The 25,125-nt window shown below is 34.4% G+C and overlaps 1 protein-coding gene across 8 annotated transcripts in view; it reads right to left on the reverse strand.

Annotated features, from left to right (window-relative positions):
• LOC5575867 (acetylcholinesterase) overlaps positions 1–25,125 on the reverse strand; it is a 120,470-nt gene that overhangs the window by 52,513 nt on the left and 42,832 nt on the right. For all 8 annotated transcript variants that reach the window (XM_021849077.1, XM_021849098.1, XM_021849092.1 and 5 more), the window contains 4 exons: positions 20,078–20,222; positions 19,299–19,530; positions 2,583–2,866; positions 1,836–2,043 (listed from right to left, as the gene is read on the reverse strand). In XM_021849077.1, coding sequence (XP_021704769.1) covers positions 1,836–2,043; positions 2,583–2,866; positions 19,299–19,530; positions 20,078–20,222 — 869 coding nt within the window. The remainder of the gene's footprint in view (positions 1–1,835; positions 2,044–2,582; positions 2,867–19,298; positions 19,531–20,077; positions 20,223–25,125) is intronic.

Here is a 25,125-nt window from a genome sequence, read left to right on the forward strand (position 1 = left end):
TCGTTAAGCATTGAAGAATGTTGATCCATCAAACCGGAGATTGGTTAAATTTCAGAATATTCAATGATAATTGCTTACAACTGAATCATAAAACGTCTGTGTTGATTAGAAGGACATGTATAAAATTTGGGTTGACTAAAATGCATTTTTTATTGATATGCATTCTATACCTAATAATACACTGGTTGGACATGCGAACAGCGCTTGTTTGTTCTAAAATATTTGAACTATAACAGGAGACAAGGATTGACATGAGCACATACACCAACTTATTCGAAGAAACACCCGATTTGCAGAGTATTTATTCGGATAGTTTAGCGCTGAGAGAGACTCGCGAAGACGAAAAATACTAACGTCATATGCAGCCCAGATTCCGCTGTCACGAAACGTCAAATGCAGCCTGCCGTTTTTATAACTGAAGAAGTGAAAAATATTGTATTCAAAATAAACTGTTATTGAAACCCTTAGTCGGTGGAGCAGTTTTTTCCAAAGTTGCTGATAAATCTAAACAAAAGATTAATTATTTCTTATGTCAGCTACATTTGCTGACATGAAATTTTACTCAAAAGGTTATTTATGATTGGGTGTGATGCAAACGCAAACATTTTCTGCTAAGGAGTTCATGTGAAAGTTTGAACGGCTTGCGCATGATTGGTATAAACACAAAGTGGAATAAGAAAAAACTCAGCAATCACAGAAAAATAAGATCGTCTTCGCGAGTCTTGTCTCAGGTCTAGCGTATACAGCAGGTTCCTTTGACAGTGACCTAGTGTTTACGTCAATGAATCATTGAATGTAGTTTTTGTCATTGCTCACCGCATCAAAACAAAGGCGCCACTGTATATGGGATTTAACATTGTGACAGAATTGCTGTTCTGTCAAACACACAAGACTACGGTGGCGCTATCTATGCTTTCCATAGCGGCCGTTTTTGGTTATTTTAATGATCCATCTATATAAACGTTTTTCAAACTCACTGATTGGAAGCATAAAACGACGTATGCGTTTGTAAGAAAATAAACAAAAAGTGTCCCCCGTGAACTTTTTAATTTTAATCTTTAACAAATGCACAAATTATTTGACCCAAATTGTTAAAAGATTCAAAACATCTTTCAAATGCAACACAACAATACAACAAAATCAAAACAGCATATTGCTCTGAAATTCTTTGCTTATGCAAAGACTTCAAATGTTCATAGACCATGCTTGTAGGTCTGGAGACTATATTCCGGAGTATTCTGAAGTTTATGGCAGGTATGAACAATAATATGTTTTGATATTTCATAGATTGAATACGTTTTAACTAAACTACAGAGTTACACAAGTTTGAAATAAAACATATTATTTCCGCTAAGCTTATCATTTCAATACACAATTTCCCATTGAATCGTGCCAACTCAATTTACGAACTTTGTAAAAATAAAATTAAGTAAATTGAAGGTTTAGTGTAATGTCGAATATTTGAAATATAAAACTCCTGAGAACTTTTGAACAAGAATAGTCTTCAAATTGAACTTTTTGTTCAAAACATTCATTATCATGGGTTATGAATCATGTGTTCAATGTCATTAGTCATTAGGTGTATAGTTTTCGATAAATTTTACCGCAGTGCATGATAATAAATTTATTTCCAATTTTGTTTGTCATCAAAATTCGTCACCTTGACTGGCACAAATGATGCTAATACAATCGAATCCTAACTCCAACAATTTAACATAACACAATTCTCAAAACTGCCATAGTATAAATCCATGATGACGGCATATATCAAAATCAATTAATATTGACCCTGCTATTGAATGCCATTGAGTAAATAAATCAATCATTGCACTTACCTTCATCCCTATTACTGCCAACCAGTATTTCCACTCCTTCCAGATTGGCTTCCCGCAGCATTGTCATCGGATCGGCAGTCATGAAAACTCCATCGATGGTTGGCGCCGAAGGGAATCCCAAGATTCCCGAATACGAGTTCCACTGCTGCACCGAGATGGTCTTCGCGTCAACGTTTCGCATACAATTCATTACATAATTTGGATTGTCCTGTGTGTGACAGAGATATTGACGATTATCAACGGTGAAAATATGATCATATCCTAGGAAAGGGATAAAAATTGCTAGTTTATGCAAAACCAAAATAATCCCATATTAAATACAAGCACAAACAATTATTGTAATAGAAATTTCTTAAAAAAAACATTTGGGAATATATTTTTCCCTAAAATAATTGCAAAAAATAGCAATAAAAAACTAAAAGTCATCATTGAGTTATTAAATATTTTACAATAAAAACAGAAAACTCTATAATGTGACAAATTTTTCACAGAAGAAACAAAAATAGCACTTGAAATCTTATGAATAACAATCAGTGTTTACAATTTTTATTGGCAGCCATTACTTTTTCATTGGCTATTAAGTTTTTAAGTGCTCAGTTTTGATTTTTCATTGGAAATTTTTGTATTCAAATTATTTTATTGGCTACTTTTTGAAAGAACACAGGGTATTCCCCTTCTTTAAATGCTCATTAATTAGACTACCGTTTATCAATTAGCCAGAATCGTGTCTATGGAAGAATCAATTACCTTTAAAAGTGTCACATTGCAGTTACAGTCATCGATTAGTGCCTCTGCCACCGAGAGGGCCTTTTCGGCAGACATATGGCTCCATGGTGCATTGAGCGTTCCGGATTGCAGGATTCCTCTCCGTGATAGACCCCGCGTGACCGGAGACAGTAGATGTAAACTCACCGAGCTGCCGCCGGCGGATTCACCGAACAGGGTTATTAGGTCTGGGTCACCACCGAAGGCTTTGGCATTTTCTTTCAGCCATCGAATGGCCAGGGCTTGATCCCACAGTCCAACATTACCTGGGATAAATGGACGACGTTAGTAAATGAAATGCAACACTCGTTACACTAAGGATAGGAATAAATATAACAGTCAAACAGTTTAATTGGCATTTGAGGCTAACATTCATAACGCTCATTTTTAATAGAGCAATCAATGGTCAGAAGTTCAGAAGTTTTGATAAAACTGATATATCAGATACAGTGCCCGAGCAAAGTCGGATAACTCGATAATATCAAATTGATAACAACTTTCATTATCCCTGTTATCATTTTGATACTTTGATAATAATAACCGAATGGAAATAAATTTTGTTACTATTGTATTCATGATAGACATATTTGATAATAAATATTGTACAATGACAGCACAGACAAACAGACGTCACACTCTCATCATTGGCCATCGACCACCTTTTTAACGGTCGGTTCAAAAATAAGGTAGGTGGCCGATTCACAACCCGCAGCGCTCGCATCGTTTTTGTTCATGTTTGAAGTTTGCACACTACCGCCATCTGTTGGCCTATCGGCCAAACATACCGATTTTAGCATTGGCGTACATGTTCTCGTGACTATGATTTTGATCGACATTTGTTCTAAGTGTTACGTCTGTTTGTCTGTGATGACAGGTTGATAATAAATATGTTATGGGGATTTTTTTTTTATTTTCGTACGGGTTTGGGCCGAAAGGTCTCCGATTTTCATGAAACTTTTTCCACAAGCAGGGCTCATCAATAAATGAATAAAACAAATTGAGAAAAATTCAGGGTCGCTTATTTTCCCGGAAAACTCAGTTGGATTTTTTTTGTTTTCCTCTGACACTACTTACTTTGAAAAATCATAACTCAAGAACGAAGCATCATAGAAACAAAGTTTTTTATGAAAATGAAAGCAAATTTTCTCAGGAATAAAAAAACTGGAAAAAGTTTTCCACAAAATTTTCCACCGTTGAGAAAATTCGTAAAAAAAAGCCAGAAAAACTATGCTTCAACTCGTGGAAAATTTTCAAAACAATATTTTTGAGAAGATTATTTCATAAGCTTTAATCGCTGAAATGTTTGAAATGTACTTTTGTTTCGTTTTTGAGTTATGGCCAATTTTGTAAAAAATGTGCAAGTGTGCCATTTTGAGCCTTTTCTTTGAAAACTCATAACTCAAGAAAGAAGCATCGTAGAAACAAAGTTTTTTTTCATGAGAATGAATGCAAATTTTCTCAGAAATAAAAAAAAATATTAACTGGAAACAGTTTTCCAGAAAATTTTCCACCGTTGAGAAAATTCGTGAAGAAAAGCCTGAAAAACTACGTTCCAATAAGTGGAAAACTTTCAAAAATATATTTTTGAGAAGGTAAGTTCATAAGCCTTAATCGCTGAAATTTTTGAAATGTACTTTTTTTTTCGTTTTTGAGTTATGGCCAATTTTGTGGAAAACGACCATATAAGCCTTTTCTTTGAAAACCCATATTTCAATCGAAGCATCGGAAAAACCAAGATTTTTTATCAAAGCAATTGCAAAGTTTTTAAAACAAAAGATATGGGATTGGTTTTAATGAAGTATGAGTCGGAATGGATGATATTTTTCATGAACAATTACACCGCTGACTTTCTAATACTAGCATCTCTAGCCATTCGCTTAATGTTGCCACCGATTTTATCGTGTGGCAGTACCTAATCAATAAACAGTAAACTCTATATACGAATGCGAAATGGTAACTTTGGCAAAGGAAACACTCTGTTACCGTAATCCGGGTAACATTGATCATGTTTTTATATTTCTTAAACATTTCATTATTAAATGCGTACGTTGTAAGTTTTATATATTTAAAACAAGTGCTTGTGTCTTAATAGTATATTTTGTTTTCTGAATGTTCGAAGCATGTTTAAAAAAACATGGTCCCTTAAGCCGAATATGTAGCCCAAACTCTTACAAGTTACACTGTTTGAGTTATTTCAAAATTAAAAACACCTTGACTTGTGGAATACGCCTAAAGGTAGGCAATCTGCTAAGAAAATGTGGCATTCTTCATAGTAATTTGTGAATTATGCTTAACTGAACATATTCATGAAAGTTTTGACAACAGAATCGTTTTCGGCGATGTCATTTTTAGTAACAACTACATTTCTCTTGCTCATATTGTTTTCATACCTCATGTGAGACATGATTTGTTTTTATCGTGTCATTCATAATCATAAAAATCAGTGTTTCTATTAGTTGGAAAATTAACGCGTAACCACAATTTAGCTCATAAATAGAAGGAAAGAATCACCATTCATGCATTGAAAATATTTCATCGATAAATGTTTATTCGTACTTTTACTAGGATGGTCATCGCGATCAATGTTACCCCGCCGATCAATGTTACCCCGGATTACGTACTAACTTTGGAATGCTCTTAGAATACTAAACTGAGAAGCAGGCTTTGCTCCAGTTAGGAAGTAGGGTAGGTGTACCAGTTATGGCCATAGTGGTTCCTTATTTCGCCATACGCGATAACTTGAATTTATTCACATTTTGGAAATTTTTGTGTGTTTTAGGAGTAAGATAAAGAATATATCTTAATATTGAAACATTCAAAAATATTAAAAATGTTAAACTAATCGAAATATTACATATGGCCAAATAGGGAACCACTATGGCCATAACTGGTACACTTTCCCTAATGTCAAAAATAAGAAGACAAATAGGATTTGGAAAATCAATTCATGACGACCCCCTTTTAGCTTTCAATTTTTGGTCAATTTGGCCGTCCATGACCGTCTGCTGGGAACAGGAGACTGACACGGCTGTCACCCTGCAAATATTTAGGCACTTCACATCGTTTTGGTACTTCGCGTTTTGGTACCGTAATCCGGGGTAACATTGATAATTTTTTTTTTTAATATTTCTTAAATATTTCGATTAAAAATGCTATTGTTGCAAATTTTATATTTTTAAAACAAGTACTGCCACTCATAGCTCGTGACTATATACTGCATTTTGTATTTTGAAAGGTTTAAGCATGTTTAAAAGAATGTTTTAAGTGATTTTTTGATTTAGCTAATATGGGGTAACATTGATCACCTATGAAAACAACGTTCGGTAATATTGAAAATATCGTTACTTACTTAAATCATGGCCCCTGAAGCCGAATATGAAGGCCAAACTCTTACAAGTCATTTACTTTTTGAGTTATTTTAAAATTAGAAACACCTCGAACCACGGAATACGCCTAATGGTAGGCAATTTCCTAAGGGAATTCTAAATTCTTTACAATAATTCGTTAATGTTGCCAAATTGAGCATACTTATGAAAGTTTTGATAACGGAATCGTTTTCGGCGATGCCATTTTTAGTAAGAACCGCATTTTACTTGCTCATATCGTTTGCAGAACGTATGTGAGACATGAATCTTTGATAGGGTCATCCTTATCCATTGAAATCATTGTTTCGAAAAGATGACATATTTACGCATAATGTAAACGCAATTTTCGCAAAAATCGTCACATACATTAGCTTTTGAATATAAGAAAGAGAAGCACCATTCGTGATTTGGAAATGTTTCATCAATAATTGATGATACAAACTTTTTACGAGATGAGTCATTCCGATCAATGTTGCCCCGCTGATCGATGATACCCCGGATTACGGTACCCACTTTCTTGTAGGTTTGCCCTAAACTTGCTCCTGATTTTCGGGTATGCGGCTCATACGCCGCTAGTGCTAGATTCTGGCAATTAAACATATCGCATTAAATCGTCGTATTTGACGACGCTTTTCATTTGTTCATCATTCTGTTTAATGTTTACTCATCAGCGAGGTATCATTGATGTATCCTAACCATAAAAACATATAGGGGGTCCGTAGCCTTGAGGTTACGCTTTCGCTTCATAAGCGGAAGGTCATGGATTCAATTCCCAGCCGCTCCAAAAAAATAACCCGTCCAGCCAACAGAAGACGCCACACGGAGGACCGTGCTTAGGGGGACACATCCATCTTCCGTCAGTATCAGATGGTGATTGAGACAAACTGACCCAAGTAGCAGGCAGCTAGCCTCAAACGACTCAGGAACACATATATTTTGTCTCTCCTAAAGCAATCAAAACAAGAACACGCATTTTGTTGAATCAATGTTAGGTTGGTGATTATTGGCTCATGCCATCCCCCTGACCGGGAAGCTATGATCAAAGTAAATATTATTTGTGGTATGGATTAACTGAATGCTGTCAAGTAATAAAACTGAATTTCATGGCTGTTCTTAATATTCCAGTTTTCGAATTTTTAAAACTTAATTATTGTGCTTGCCGCACGATATAAGGTCCTGTAAAAATATTCATAAAAGTAGTTAGTTAAAAAGTTGAAGCCGCTTACACAAACAAGAACAAGGTATAATCTAAAAATTAATTGGTTTCTAGTTAAGGTAAAGATGAATCGAAGCCAAACTTCAAATTTTCAAGAGCACGGATCTGGAGAACCAAACATCCGTTCAAGCTGAAAACTTAATCGATTGGTCACTAGCTGAGAGTGACCAATCGATTAGATTTTCAGCTCAAACGGGTGTTTGGTTCTCCAGATCCGTGCTCTTGAAAATTTGAACTTTGGCTTCGATTTATCTTCACCTTGAAAACATATCCCATATAACTCAAATAGCCTAATTCTGTTATATTAATTCTACTTTGCGTTACTCGCTGTTTAATACACGCCAAAAATACTACGTACCGCAAGAGCGCCATTTACCGCTCATGCTACATTCACCACTCATTGAATTATTTTAAAAAATGTGAACAAATTTTCGCAATAAAAGTTATTAGCATGTATTAGTATACCAAAATGGATTGTATCAGAATGAAATTCATATGGTTTACCATTATAGATAATTTACAAAAAAAAATAAATAAGGCTGTTTAAGGTGTTAAACATGAGTTTAACAATGATTTTTTTTATGGCAGATCTAAAAATGCTTCTTAGCTGACACGGTTCAATATATTGTCGTACTATAGTACAAGGAATACCACCAGCTAATGAAACTAAATTAATTCCAACTAGTGCTGTATATAGGGCCTCATATTTCGGATGAGCGGTGAATGGCGCCCTAAAACTGTATCATTGACATAAGGTACAGTGGGGGAAGTGTATCAGTGGGGTAAGTGGATCATTCGTCAATATTAAGCATAAATACTTGAATAAATCGAATTTTTTCGCACCATTGCTTTGTTTTAGGTTATCTCCTTACGCCCACACTGATACTATTGCAAAACTGGTACTACACGTACACTAACACAAGCAAACTTGTTAGCTGCAAAAATTAATGAATTTAAAAATTGTTTTCTATCAATCAAAAATCCAATGTATCTCTGTCTAAAATCGAATTTCATTATTTATATCGACTCATGGTGAGCATTTTATTCCTAATTGAATGAATCACAATGAAATACATGTGATTTTTATGAATAAATACAGATATATTGTACATGGTACACTTACCCCCACTTTTAATGTGGTGGGGTAAGTGGATCAGGTATTATTATCATTTATTGGAAGTGTGCTTACGAGAATTTTTTATAAGTCTTAATATCCGCAAATGTTGTTTTCCTTTATTTTTTTTCATTTCTAGCTTAAGTTTTTCAAATTGACCATAAAAAAAATGAATTAATCCATCTAATAGTTTTTTTTAACCTCTCTGATATAAAAAAAAAAATTAAAGGATCATAATTTCAAAATTATCATGAAGCTTTTCGTGTTTTATCTAAGCTGAGCTGCAAGGGAGCAAAATATACTAATTTCCTAATTGAAAGCATATTGTCGTACTTTATCAACCATATCAATAGTTCAGATGATACGAATATATTCATAAATAGAATAAAAGGATTTCAGTTTGTTATCCAAAAGTAAATGTAACTAATATTTTTAAACTTTTTTGTTTTTCGAAAACATCGTTAGGAATAATCCAACAATACTTCTGTATAACATTTAAGTACGAATAGATGAATTTTCTCCAAATTAATCCAATAATAATGTTTTTTTTTGTTCGGATTAGTGTGAACTAATGTATACATACTTTTCATTATATTAAGATGAAATAAAGATACTTTTTAATTTTAAAGTATTGAAATGTTACATTACTACCACTAATAACAATAATGAGAGTAATATCATTCTTACTATACATAATTACACCACATTTGTTTTGAGAACAGATTTTATTTGTACGGATGATCCACTTACCCCACCATGGTGGGGCAAGTGGATCATTTGGCGCAAATTTTTAAGTCCCTAAATCTCAATACATAACAATCAGAAAAATTGAAATAAATGACGATTTGAAGTATATTAGTCCCTTATTTGTTATCCACAGAAAAAAGTTTGAATTACATTATTAACGTGAGCTGTACATAACAAAGAAGTTGACTATTGATTTTTCTGTATCCACTTACCCCACGGTACCTTACATGTCATTCGGTACTATTATATATTTTTCACATCTCAACTATTTTCCTACAAGAACATATGTTGAATCTTGTTTCTAGTGCAAAAAGTTGTGAAAAATATCAAACAGCCGATTTTTGACAGAATTTTACATGTTGAAATGCTGTTAAATGAGCGGTGAATGGCGTCCTTACGGTACACTAGTTTGAAGTTCACGTTGCTGAAACAGAAAAGGCTCGGTATGGTACTGATGGAATGTGTTAGAAATACGGACTAGGGTAAGTGTTCCCTTAGTTGTGGGTGTTCCTATAGTTGCGGTAGTGCCGTTTTCACTGATTTTATTACATTAGCCACAGAACTGACACTGCCAATCGACGTATTGGCTTGTTGATACACGGAATAGTTGAAAAGAGTGTTCTAATTGCTTTAAAACTGATGAAATATCACTAATATTGCTAAAACTTTTCTTACTTGTACCAATAGTTGCGGTAAAGTGTTCCTATAGTGGAGGATCCCATAAGAAAACAACTGATACCGCAACTAAGGGAACACAAATTAAAAATATACCGCAACTAAAGGAAGAGTATACCAATAGTGGAGGTATTATTTTTCACTGACATGCCGTGGATTACTGCGATGAAATCATTTTTATCATTAAGTCAATGGTCGTTACTTCTCGTTACAACATTAACATGCACATTAATTGCATTTCATGAATTTAGGCGATAAAATGAAGTTCAATCGTGCTTAGTACCTCGACTATTGGTACATCTACCCTAATCAAAACGTAGATTTCAATCACAGTAACCATGAAATTCAATGTTATGGGGCTCTGCACAAAAATGTGCCTCTCCTTTTCACTCCTTCATGGAATTTGTAAACAACAAGGCCAGTAAAAGTCAAAATCATATACAAAATCACAACAATGCAGAGGCCTATTACTTAACAGTACTCCCCTTCTACGCCTACTTGTCCCATGTTCTATGTAAACTTCATGGACCGTGGGGCAAATTTGCGTAGAACAGTAGAGTACTAAGCTAATCCATAACACAGATGATATTCACTTTGATCATAACATCCCAGAAGATGATTGCAGACGGCTAAATTTACCATCAATTGAAACCTATTTTGATGTACTTCCTTATGCCGGTAATCACATCTGCACCTTTTTGTCCCTTTACAATATAGGCGCATCAAAAGTTTGTTGAAAAAAGCTAAACAATTACCGTAAATTCGAGTGAAATTGATCACCGTGCCAAACGCATTTATTCTTACTCAAAAATCACCAATACCCAGCAAACCAGAGATCATATAAGGATGTAAATTTTATATTGGAGCAATTCTCGCTGAAACCAGGCCGCCATCGGCACCCATCGTTAGAATTCCAATTTTATGTCTCTGATCGTTAGCTTTCGATAAAACTTAAGGGTGGTCCTTTTTGTTTTCTCAAATTGGTGGACCCCTCGTACGCCAGATAGCTAAACAGTTTGCAAAAAAGCCCATTTTTTGATAAATCTTGGGTATTTCTTCACGTGATATGTCTCATATTTCCCTTGGAACACATACCAAACTTAATGGCATCGTATAGAGAAAGGATATAGCTTTCATTTGAAGTTGAAAAAAATCCGGCGGCCATTTTGAATTTGGCCGCCATCTTGAATTTTGTTAGAAAAATCGTTTTTTCACCATTAGCGCACCGCTCGTTTTGAATTCTGAGATCACCATCAGAAAGCTGAGGAAAAATTGCGTAAGATAGGCTACAGAAACTAGGTGTGCAATGGTATTTACCCTATGAAATGAACGATTTTCTAAAACATGTTCCACGATTTTGACGTATATGGCGAGTGCAATCAATGCAAACATCATTTTTTGTACAACAAAGATACAAGTTTTCAATAGTTGGTGTATTTTTCGGGTCAGATGAAGAATAGGAGTATTATTTTGAGTGAAAAAATCCGGCGGCCATCTTGGATTTTGACGCCATCTTGGTTTTAAGTAGTAGAATGAGTTTTCACCTTGATAACATTCAACATGTTGAATTTTAATGCCACCGTTACACTTACTATTCTTCTTGTTCTTCTTTTTCCTGACGTTACGTCCCTACTGGAATAGAGCCAGCCCCTAAGCTTCAAAAATAAATTAACAAGTAGAATTTTTTAACGCTTATTTGCCACCTGAATGATTGTTCTGCATATCTGCGAGTTGAAAAATAGCATTAATTCTTTCATTTATTTGGTCTAAAACCATTGATAGAAATGAACAATCTGTTGAACATCTAAAATAAGATGAGAAATAAAGAATCTGTTTGTTTTTTAACGGAGATCTTTAATTAATTAAACATGTAGAGTAGACCTATTCATATTTTAAAAAATGTCTGGAAATCTACCGGTCAAGCAGTATTCGGAATTCTCATGTTAAGAACAATATCTGGTCAAATTTTCAGCTCATTTGATAAAGATTTCAGTATGCTTCAAGTTGAAAATGTGTTTTTAGGGTTATTTCAAGGTTTGGAAAATCATAACTAGCATGTGGAAAATCAAAACCACTTGCTATTACCACTATTTGAAAGCTAATTATATTCTGTCAAAGTTTGTCGAACACGCTAATAAGATTAAATTTAGTTTTAACATTGTTTGATCCAAATTTGTTCTCCAAAGTACCCAGAAATTACAGTTTTCTTAATATACATGGTAAATAAAACACCCATTGACATTATTTTTTCAGGCCCTAGTCAACGGGAATCAAACATAATACATTTATGAATTCATTAACCATCAACAGCTTACATGTTGCTTAAGGCAATAAATTACAATAAATGCCCAAAGATCGAACACCGCAGCGCAACCCGATAATAGTTTAATCATGCATGACACATGTATCGAAATCGAATGAATTGAACAAGTTAGCATTGCTTTTTCTTTCCGTGTGATGATTGTTTTGATCGCATTTCACTGATCATTTAGAACGATTTGAAAACAATCATCATCATCGACTGAGGAAAGGCAGTGCTAACGTGTTCATTTTTTGTGTTCTTTGAAGCTCACGGTGGTGCTCTTGGCTCACCCACAGTGGATTTACAAATGTGCTTCATAAATACCTATTTTTTACAACTTATCTTCGTAAGATAAATGGTAACTTTGAACGGGATTGACTTTAAGATATGCATAGTCATCATGTCTGGAAATTAAAAATCCGAAATTTTCATGCAGGCATGCTTTTCAGTGAAAACACTTCCAGAAAAAAGAGATTTTCATGAACCTCGAGATACAAACCTCAACCAAACTATGTTAAAACTTGCTCCAATCTTGAAATAATGTTCGGCAAAAGTTCGTAGAATTGGTTAAACAACTATGTAGAGGTATTTCCGATAAATTTCGATGTTTCGTTCGGTAGTTATGATTTTTCAAAGCTTGAAAATAGCCCAAAAACACATAATTGATTTGAAGCACACCTAAATTTACTCTAAATTGAGTGAAATTTTGGCCAGAAGTTCATTTTGCAATGAAAAATCAAAGTATTGGTTGACTGGGGAGTTTCCAGACATTTTTGAAAATATGAATAGGTCTAATGTAGAGCGCTGAGATGGTAAAAAATCATTCTACTGCTAAAAACTAAGATGGCGTCGAAATCCAAGATGGCCACCAGATTTTCCAAACTCAAAATGATTCACCTGAGTTTCGGCATTACGTCCACATTAGAACAAAGCCTGCTTCTCACCTTTCAATTTCGCTATTTTTCACATGCATGTTGGGTGTTAGTAAAAACAATACTTTATGATTCAGAAAATCAAGGATTTTTTTTGCTTAAAAACTTAAGATTTCCATTCTAAATTAATGCACTTTTGGAAATTTTTTACGTTAAAACTACAGATATTACCACAAAACTTACTAATGTCCCAACGCACAATTTATAAACTTCATTCGATGACAAAAAAGCACATGGTAAAAAAAAAATTGTTTATTTAAATCAATGTTTTTGGACGGTTTTTATTCATTAAATTTATTTATTCATTATAACTGAATTCAAAGATATGTCGAAGAAATATTCTGTTATTAAAAATCGTATTATAAAAGAAAATTCCTATTTAATAACCTGTATTTATAACTAATAAAGCTGAGTATCAGGCTCGGTTCCACTAGGGACGTAACGTCAGGAAAATGAAGAATAATAAGAAGAAGAGTATACGTAACCTTGTTTTTATTGGTAACCTCTAAATTCGACATGGTGAGTGCTATCAAGGTGAAAAATTCATTTTACTAGTCAAAATCAAGATGGCGTCAAAATCCAAGATGGCCGCCAGATTTTATCACTCTAAATAATACTCCTATTCTTCATCTGACTCGAAAAATACACCAACTATTGAAAACTTGTATCTTTGTTGTACAAAAAATGATGTTTGTATTGATTGCACTCGCCATATACGTCAAAATCGTGGAACATGTTTTAGAAAATCGTTCATTTCATAGGGTAAATACCATTGCACACCTAGTTTCTGTAGCCTATCTTACGCAGTTTTTCCTCAGCTTTCTGATGGTGATCTCATAATTCAAAACGAGCGGTGCGCTAATGGTGAAAAAACGATTTTTCTAACAAAATTCAAGATGGCGGCCAAATTCAAAATGGTCGCCGGATTTTTTTAACTTCAAATGAAAGCTATATCCTTTCTCTATACGATGCCATTAAGTTTGGTATGTGTTCCAAGGGAAATATGAGACATATCACGTGAAGAAATACCCAAGATTTATCAAAAAATGGGCTTTTTTGCAAACTGTTTAGCTAGCTGGCGTACGAGGGGTCTACCAATTTGAGAAAACAAAAAGGACCACCCTTAAGTTTTATCGAAAGCTAGCGATCAGTGACATAAAATTGGAATTCTAACGATGGGTGCCGATGGCGGCCTGGTTTCAGCGAGAATTGCTCATTGTATAAATGTGCAGTTTATATTGGAATTGGATATAATGCAAAATTGAATTGATTGAAATTGTATAAGGAGTCAGTAATTTGATCCGATTTCAATTTGTATCTAAACAAATTCCAACTTCATACAACAAAATATGTAACTTCAAATTGCCATTCCCTTGCGATTTCTTCTTCACTTGATTTGATTCTATTATAATCTTGAATGTAAGATTAGATATGAGTTCCTCTGATGTAAATTAGAAATCATACAGGAGAAGAGTACACATCGCTGGATTCATATCAAAAACTAAGCATAAACCGAATACAATACAAAGTACTCATGAATAAACTTACGTACGGATAAAAAAAACATCATAGATTTACTCACTCAATGATATCACTTTATATAAGCATACCTTTTTAATTTCTTTGATAATCACTTCAATAGGAGGGGGTGATGGGTGAGCGTCTGGAGTCACAAATCGGACCGTATTTGTTCCTCAGTCTTACGGGAAGCTGTAACACTTTATTCACGGGAAGCTGTAACGTTTATTCACTGGAAATTTCTCAGGAAAGGTGCTTCATCATTTTAACAACACCTATTGTAATCTTAATAACTGAAAATAATAAATTTGCAGCCTGTCTCTCGAATTTTTATTTTCGTGTCTTTGCAATGTTTGTAAAAATTAAATTATACAAAGTGCAACACACTGTCATACACGTTAGTCATATTAAACGCCAAATCAATTTGTCTGGAGTTGTATTGGCTATAATGAATTGCATAAAATATATGTGAGGTAAAAAGGTGTAATACGTCCCCCTAAGGAAAAAGGGCTCTATTAGAATAACGAATGCATTACTTCAATAGTTTTTGCTTTATGTCAGTGCGTTGTTTATTAAGTTGGTCAAGCTCTGCATGCAGCTTTCTCTTGTCAAGTAGCTTCTTAAAAGGGAACGTGTCCTTATAAGATTATTTTTGTGAATGGTCCAAATCTTGATGTTTCAAAACAACCCGTTCAATATTCCCCTCCCGTAGAAAAAAGATACACAGCGTTGTAGAAATGTTTCTAAATAAAATTCCACCACCTGCTAAGTTTAAAAAAAATCCGCTAGCAATCGCCTTCCGGTAAAAGTTTTTGTAATAAGTACAATAATAAAAGCATGGGCTTCATTTCAAATGAGGCTTACTTATCGGACGCAAGATTTTAATCCAAAAAACATGATTTTCGTTATTTTTGGAATTTATACAGACTTTTGACCTTTAACTTCTCAAAGAACATATGTGTACATATGTAATATATGCAATAATATTTACGTGTGAAAAGCTTCAATCCCGTGAAAATGAAGTTGGGGCATATTACACCGAATAACCCTATATAGTCTTCAAATTTGTGCGAATAGAGGGAATTCGTGCATTTTAAACAATTTGCTTTTACCGAATAAACGATTTCTGTTATGTTGACCAAATTTTTAGCTGGGTAATAACTATAATTGCTCATGTATCATTATCAAATGAGAAACAAATTTATCATTTTAAAGCAGGGTTTCTCAACCGGTGGTCCGCGGACCCCTAGGGGGCCGTGACGGCTTCTCAGGGGGTCCGCGAAGCCATTGTTATTGTGTCATTTTTTATGATCCAAAAATAAGTACAAGGAATCTCTATATCGTTTGTTGTGCATAGAACATTGGTAGCGGCGTTTAATTTTTTATCTATTTCAAATATTGAAAAATCAACTTGTTCAATTTTTATGTACTTGTAGTGTTTTTCTACCAATAAGAGATTACAATTCCAATTTAACCTCACTGACTATGCATGGTATTTTTTTTTCAAGTATGACAACGATCCTAAACTTGTTCCTAGAGATATTCAAAGCAAATTCGTGGCATAATTTTGCCTTAAGGACTGACAGGTTTTTCCAGCATCCTGGTGAAACCCCCGGTAAGTTTCTTAGCGAACTATTAAAAAAATTGAAGAAATTTGAAATTATTCTCTGTTTCTAAATAATCAAATCAATCTTCTCGAATTTATTAGCATAATTTTAGTGAGATTGTTGACTAATATATGCCGTAGTGATCTTATAAAGATTTCTGCAAAGATTCATGGTCTGACAAGGCTTTTGAAGAATTCCTGGAAACATTTTAACGAACTTCTTCATCGGCTTTCAGTTAGGCTTCTTAAAAGCTTATTGCAAGTTTATGAAATTGTACCATACAGCCTGTATGGAGGACACTTAAATTTTCTTTGGGAAATTCCCTGGCGAAGATTTCGAATTAGCGAAAAGCTTTTGCATTTAGAGCAGAGCCTCATCGTACTATTGTGAATATTTTTAACAAACCAGCAATAACTTTTATTGGAAGCATCTCAACTACCTGATTTTCCGTTGATTTTGACAATATCCTTATCCTAGCTTATCCTAAGTTTATTATCGGTCTCTTAACAAGATGTTTATTAAACTCTTGGCAAGATTCTTCATTTAGTGGACTCCAGATGATTTTAGCAGTAGTATTGCATTATCTGTGTGTAAACATGTCTGAAAATTTGTAGAATTCTCTGAATCTCTCTTAAGTAGGTGATCACCTAAACACATCTGCATATTCGTCAGCTTTTGTAAAGACGTTGCCAGTTAATGTGTCAATCTTGTGTGACATACAGGGGTTAGTCCCAAAGTAATGGATGGAAAGGCGCTTCTCTTATGCATTAGATTAAAAATGTACCAGTTACGAATTTATGCAAATTGTTATTTTTAATGCTATTTTTCATGAATTACAAACTGACTTCTGGGTGTGCCCGCCAAAGGTATCTGCTGGTTCATAAAAAAAAACTTTGGATGGCTTTCATAAACTTTCATTTCGAGACCATCCATTTAAGGGGTCCGCGGAATGTTTGTAGATTTTCAAAGGGGGTCGCAGCTGCAAAAAGGTTGAGAACCACTGTTTTAAAGCATGTTAAATCTGTTTCAATCATTGGAGCTAATTGAGTGTTTATGAAATGTACCGATGACAAATTCACTTGAGCTTGGGTGGCAATATAAATGGGGTAGAAGGCTATATTGTGGGATTTATATTTGTCATCTTTCCGTATCATTTAACAATAACTGAACGGAACAGTGGTAGCCAATATGATTAGCGATCTGAAGATCATTGCGTGGAGGCTTGCACCTACTCGTTTTACCTTTTTTTTATTTTTCGTTTGTTTGTTAAAACAAAGTTGTATAAAGTGCAAAATACTAATATGTACGAAATTATAGAAAGCACCAAACAAATTCGTCTCAAGTTGTATTTCCTACACTGCATTTTTTTGAATGTACGTATATGGTCTCCACATATGCCCACATAGAGGGAATCTATGCATTCTATACAATCATTTATTTCCGAATAAGCGTTCACTTTACTAAGTTGAATCTCAGTTATGTGAACTAATTTGTTGGCTGGGATATAATCACTGTATAATTCCGTTTTTAACTATTCTCAATAAAAAATACAATCTATTTTCTGATTCAAACTCATTTATCACTTGAAAATACAATCATATTTGACGGTTTAAAACAAAATCTTTGGAAAAATAAATTTCAGTTTGGGACTTGAAAAATTTGAAGTTAGAAAAACTTTTTTCCCTAAAATATGCCCAATTTGCAATGTACTTACGAAACTTTTTGCTTAAGGATTATCAAAATTTGAGATGGGCTTTTTTTTAATCGACTTTAAAGTTTTGAATATTTTTTTTTTTTTCAGTGTAGAAAATGTGTTTGTATTTTTTCAATATTTTTTCTTTAACTTCAGAAAATTTCACGACAGTTCCCCATACAACACTTTTTTGTAGGTCTTACCGTTTTTGAGTTATACGGGTTTATGAAAATAAGTAAAAAAAAACTTTGGGATTTAAAAAATTCGATGTTAGAAAAACTTTTTTCCCTAAAATTTGCCCAATTTGCAATGTATGGACGACTTTTAGTAAATTTAATTGTGAAACTTTTTGCTTAAAGATGATCAAAATCTGAAATGGCCGTTTTTTTTTTTAAATCGACTTTAAAGTTTTGAATATTTTTTTTTTTCAGTGCATAAAATGTGTTTTTATTTTTTCAATATTTTTCTCTAGAACGTCAGGAAATTTCACGACAGTCCCCCATACAACACTTTTTTGTAGGTCTTACCGTTTTTGAGTTATACGGGTTTATAAAAAAAGTAAAAAAAAATTTGGGACTTAAAATTCGATGTTAGAAAAACTTTTTTCCCTAAGATATGCCCAATTTGCAATGTATGGACGACTTTTAGTAAATTTAATTACGAAACTTTTTGCTTAATGGTGATCAAAATCTGAAATGGCCGTTTTTTTAAATCGAATTTAAAGTTTTGAATATTTTTTTTTTTTCATTGTAGAAAATGTGTTTTTATTTTTTTATTTTTTTTTTTTTCTAAAAAAACGGGAAGTTTCACGACAGTTTCCCATACAACACTTTTTTGTAGGTCTTATCGTTTTCGAGCTATACGGGTTTATAAAAAAAGTAAAAAAAAAACTTTGACCCTTTCCAAATGTTAGTTTAGATCGATTTTGAAAAAACAAAGTATGTAAAGTATCTTAGTTTCACATGGTCCCAGAAAGTTTCATTGAATTCTGAAGGGGTACTGCCAATCCCTTTGTCGAGTTGGCGTGAAATCCGTCGGAAGTGGTCTTATTTTTGAAGACTTCCAATGAATCTTAATGCATCCACCGGCATTCAACTTCCTATTTCATAATTATAGAAAATTATAGACATCTATAGAACTTCATACCGCACAAAAATGCAAGCGACAGAAAAAATGCCATTTTGACATGACCTCGGAAAATCCGGATCATCTCCGGTGTCCTAAAACTAGACCAAATTTGCCGTCGACTGCTACCGGTTGCATTCAAATTCATCAATTTTTCATAAAGTTATAGGCATATCAAATTTAGACACAATTTTGCCTATCTCAATCGTTTTGCCATACTTTTTTTCATTTAGTGCTACGGTAATCGATGTATGGTATTTTTTCGTTTAGAAAAGCTGGTTCAATGAACCACATGAAATAAGCAATATTGCTCTATGTTAGCCGCAATGTTTCTATATTTGTTCCTACTGTATATTTCTTGTAAACAATGATGAATGAAAAATTAAAAAATGATCTAGTCATACCAGGTGCATCATCGTCGTTCAGATAGGGGGCCAGATAGAAGAACCCAAATGATCCTACCCGATACTGCATGGACGCAACGATTACGTTCCCAACTGCCGCCAACATTTCAGCGTTGTACACGTCCAAGGTCGATGTACCACTCATGAAACCACCACCGTAGATCCACACTAGCATGGCAAGACCACCCTTGGACTGGTGCTGGCGCTGGAAGTCATCATCGTCCTGAAAGTACTGCCATAAGGCAACGGGCATCGGTAGAAAGAGTAATGTACGTTGAATTATGTTTAGACAATAGAGTATCCCAGAAAAAAAAAATCAATGTTCGGAAAGTCGATGCGGACCAATTCCAGTTTCTTCCGTCCAATGTCACCACATCGCAAGGATTTATTAAACTACAAATGTTTTTTCAACAACCATTTTTTAATAAGTTAATTTGTTCCAAAATAGCTATAAGTAAGCGTAACTTGCATTATCGTGACTTTTCGAACATTGATATTTTTTGGACGCTCTAATAGACACTAAAAAGCATTCAACGATGAGACAAGTTTAACTTAAACATTATTGCATAACACCGTTTTTGAATTCATTAATGTTCGTTGAAGCATATTTGATCGAAACATGTTAGGAAATCTACTTCAAAATGCTCCTTGTAATATACAAGCTTGTCTCATTGTTCGCTGCTTGCTTCTATGTATAATGCAACAACATTTAGCTTCTCTATACGGAGTATGGCGTCCTATAAACGAAAACAATGAAAATAAATCATCCGGGTACTTACGTCGTTGTTCCCAAAATTTAGGCCGCGACCGTGGCGCAATCGGGTCTTGGTTGGAACCCAGATATTCAGATACAGGCAATCCTCCGACACATTGGTATTTGGATTCCACATCTCTTCGCCTGCGAAGCCGGGAAAATATTCATACCTGGAGGAGAGGACATAATACACATAACAATAGTACTGGTGGTATACAAAACATGGAATGTAAAAAAAATGGTGTCAGAAAATTATGAATGTTATTGGCAAATTTGTAGCTGTACCGTCGTTGGGGGTGACAATGGGTCAAAAAGGGATATGTGTGATTTATTTTTTGAATAACTATCGCAATCTAACTCCAATAAACTTCAAATTTGGTGTGTATGTACTTTGATGGTACATTAACAACTGTTCAAAATATTAAAGACAAATATTTATTCACAGCGGAACCACAAGTGAACGAAAAATGACCCAATCTCACCCCATAGAGGGGGTGACATTGGGTCACTGTAATTGAAATAACTTGTTTTTGAGAATATGATTTCAAAACTATTCACAACTGAAAAATATTGATAAAAAACGATGCAAACAAGACAAAAAGATATCTAAGATGTTTCACAAGTATGATAAACCCACTTAAAAGATAGATTATACTGAAAATTGAAGAGCTATGAGAAAAAATATGTAAACCCAACATTTATCGTCAAGTTTACATAAATTTTCTTGGTGTTTCCCTCAAATTGTCTTCAAAGTCTCATCCCCATTGCTATAAAGCCCATTCAGTTTCCCCAAAGGTGTACTGAAACAGTGATTATTTTAAACCTTCGCAAATAGTTAAATTTCGGTGCGACATTCCACGATCAATAAATTTCAGGCAGAAGTTGACGTCATAATCCAAGTATTTCAGCGATCGAACTCATTTGTACTTCCGTGAGATGTTTCTATAATATGAAAACACTGATAAATAATCAAATTTAGAAAAAACACCCTTTTGATAAAAATTTACGATGTTGCTGCGCACGAAACACAGTTGCTGGTTTGAGAAGTTGTCAAAATGCGTTGTATTGTTATTCAATGCATGGAATACTCAAGTAGACTTGTTTGATGTTTCAGAGATGCTGTATTTAGAAAGAATAAACACATCTCAATGAAAAAAGAGAACACCCGGCACCGTAAAATGTCAAAAAAGTGGACTTGGAATTTCATTTACTATCGTTCTTGCTTGACCCAATCTCACCCCCATTTTCAATGTTTTAGACATCGTACCGAAAAAATGATTTTTTTGTGGGAAAATCAAACAGATTCCAGAAAATACCTGTGATGTGTAATGAAAAGACTTTCAACATTCTACTTATACAACGATAGAGGCTAGAGTACATGCGTGATACTTTGTACAGGAGAAATTTAATGTTGTAAATTTTATCTAGTTTCAACATGCAAGTTTATTGATGTAGTGAACAAAAACTACTATTTCTAAAAATGCATATTGTTATGAATTATGTGTAATAATATGTTCCCTAACATATGAATTATTAATTTTAGTAATATCAGCGTTATTAGCTGAAATATTTTACGAAACATATTTTTCCGTTTTGACCCAATCTCACCCCCTAGACCCATTGTCACCCCCATCGACGGTACTCTTACTCTGTGTGCACCATGCTTTTCTATCAGGTATCAGAAAGCTGGCTCCAGAGGCACGTTCTCCGTTATTTAGGAGATTTCAAGAACTAAATCAAGACTATTTCATTATCTATCCCATAAGAGAAGAAAGGGGAGGGAAGGATGGGGATTTGTTTCGATTTGATTTATATTTTTCCGATAGCTTAAAATAAATGACTTTTTAAATGCTACTCAGCATACTGGCACTGATGTTTAAGCATCTCATCAAAGAACATAAACAAAAATACAATAAAATACACAATTTTGATTCTTGACTAATTAAAACACTCCTGACATTGCTTTTTGAACACAGACACAGATAGTTCGGTAATAAATTCCACAGAATAACACCTCTAACAAACAATGTTTTGCCATAAGCGGAGGAAAAGTGGACTATGGAATGGTCGGAGTTTATCATAGAGATACCCAGGCATTTTAGTTGTGCCTATTTTATGCAATAATATGCAGCAGCGAGATTTTATAAAATTTTGAAACGAGTATCCCAGAAGCATAGGTTGCAAGTGTGAAACAAGATCTAATCTACAGAGATTAAAAACAAAGCGAATACAAGAATTCAAAGATATTTTCATTGTACTCTGAACATGAACAGAGGCAAAGCCGATTGAGAAATCGCTCGATATGAAATGAGGCAAGATAAAACTTTTGAATAGTTTGATTTTGGTAGAGCGATTTAACAAATTTCCGTTTGCATACAATACACGAAGGTAAGCGTAGATTGTACCACATTGCTTTAAAACATATTTATCCCACTTGAGATTATTCTGTATCGTGAACCCTAGTACGTTTGCTGAATCTACGAATTCGATGCTTTCATTGTCGATTCTCAGTAAAGGTTTTTCCACATTGATTTCTCGACTGATCATTATACCATAAGTTTTTGTCGCGTTTAGTTTGAGGGTATTTTCTAGTGACCAATGTCGAATTGCTTTGAGGTCAAAATTTACCAGTCTTGTGATTTCTTCAATTCTTTTCTTGAAGCAGTTCAAATATAATTGAACGTCATCTGCCAAGGTGAAGAGAACAATATTTTACAACGTTTGGCAAATCATTAATATAAAGACTAAAAAGAAAAGGGCCAAGAACAGACCCTTGAGGAACACCAGAGGAAACGGAAAGGAAACTGGAAAGAGTATTGTTACAGAAAACAGCTTGTTGACGATTGTTGAGTTATGAATGAATTAAAACCACTGCATTTCTGCTAAATCTGCGAGATCGTATCAAATGCTTTCGAAAAGTCTAAAAGTACAAGAACAACTTTACTATCTCTACCTAATACGACGCCTATATCGTCACAAACTTTCAACATCGCAGTTTTGGTACTATGACCACTACGGTAATGGGATTATTTTTGTTAGTTTCCACACTTGAGGGTAAACGCAAGATTCAATGATTTAAATGAAAATATGTGAAAGAGGTGCCAACCACAATGGTAGTAGACTCTTTATCAGTTTTATTGAAACATTATCAAGCCCAATCGCATTTGATTTAACTTCATGAATAATCTAGTGAATTTACAATGCAAACAATTTTCAACAAGAGTATAATTTTGCACAAACGTAAAAGAAGGAAAGGCGGAAAAAGGGCTGACATCCTTTGAAGAGGGAAAAACGCATAACTGAAGTGACAGCATAGGGCCCAGATAGCCGCAATGTAAGTACAAACATAATATCCTATAGTAAGAACTCGTTCTTCAAACCATAATAAAGAACTTGGCTGAAAAGAGATGTGCAGAAAATGCGGCACCGAAGGCCATAGGGTAAGTGATTGTAAGTAAATCGCTAAGTGCCACATAGGTGTCCACAGAGACTTAACGGCCAGACCCAAATGTCCGAGCACGAGCGGAGTATAATGCAGCCCACAGAGGCTCAGACGGTTTGACCAACATTGACTCCGCCCCCAAGTTAGTCAAACCGATCTATGTTGCTGCAACCGTTTGACCGACTGTCAAAGTTTGTTGCAGCAACACCATATTTCTTTGCATGTTTTGAATGCTCTCGGCAAGCCTAGTGTTATTTTTTTCGATTTCTGTGGCTGTGGGGGTGAATATTTCTATGGCAATAATCGTTGTGAGAAAGAGCAGAACTTTCGGAATTTAAATACCGGAAGAAATGGATACTGAGGAGGAATTACAATTACAATTCGCACGAAGTATTCCGGCAGAACTCTAAAAGTATGAGGGATCTCTATCGGGGATTATTCTGAGCAGTCATCGATATGAGAATGGCTAAGGTAATTTCTTTAAAGTTTGTATCCGGAGTCTTTAGCGGTTTCCTCTAGTTATTCTACTTTGAAGTCTTTCCAGAACCATTGATTATACTACGGATTCCACCAGAAAGTCTTCCTGGGATTCTACCAGGAATTTCATCAACAATTCCTCTAGAAATTTATCCACAGATTTACCCACAAAATCCTCCGAGGAAAATTCTTCAGGCTGGCTTTCTTCCAGAGGTTCCTTCAAAGATTCCTCTGCTAATTATTCAGGGTTTCCTCTACTCATTCCTTCAAAGATCAAAAAAATCCTCAAGTGATTTCTTCAGTAATTTTTCAGAGTTAAATTCAAGATTGCTATCACAATTTATCAAAGGTTCCTTTATTTCCTCTTAAAGTTATATCATTATTCAGGAATCACATAACGAATTATTTCAGATACTTCTCAATAAATTTATCACCAGAAATTCCCATAAGGATTTCACCAGAACTTTTTTCAGGGCTTCTCCTAGGACTCCTCCTTAAATTCAACCAAAAGGAATTTCGTGTAATTTTCTCTACAGAATCCTCCAGAGATTTACACAAAAACTTCCGAGGGATTTATTCATTCAATGCTTCTTTCAAGAATTCCTCCAAAATATCCTCCACAGATGTATTTAGGAATTCCTCCATCGAAACTTCATGAAATTCTATACAGATTGTATAAGACTTTTTTTTCCTGTGCTTTTACTAGGAATTCCTCTAGAATTTTTTATAGAGATTGCTCAACAAAATTATTACAGGAATTCCATCAATAATTCCACCAGGAATTTCTCCTATGCATCAAAAACCTTTCCCTAGGAATACCTCCAAAACATCCTTCAGTGATTAACCCAAACATTCTTCCAGAGATTCCTACGCCTTACTTAGGGCCTTACTAATACAAACAACTTTGTAGAAGACCGTTTTTGTCTAATGTTTCATTCTAAAGCTCAAAATGCATCTTTCCGCGTAAAACTGATTCCTGGACCACTGTGCAGTGATTCCACCAAAAATTCATCTTGAGATTCCACCAGGAAGTTTTGGGAATTCAGCAAGATATACTGCAAAAGAATTAAAAACAAATTTCACACACGGGATTTCACCAGGAATTCCACTTGCAATTTTTCGAGAGGTTCCCCCAGGTTACTTTCAGGGGATTC

Source organism: Aedes aegypti, chromosome 1, assembly GCF_002204515.2.
Source record: "Aedes aegypti strain LVP_AGWG chromosome 1, AaegL5.0 Primary Assembly, whole genome shotgun sequence".
NCBI lineage: Eukaryota > Metazoa > Arthropoda > Insecta > Diptera > Culicidae > Aedes > Aedes aegypti.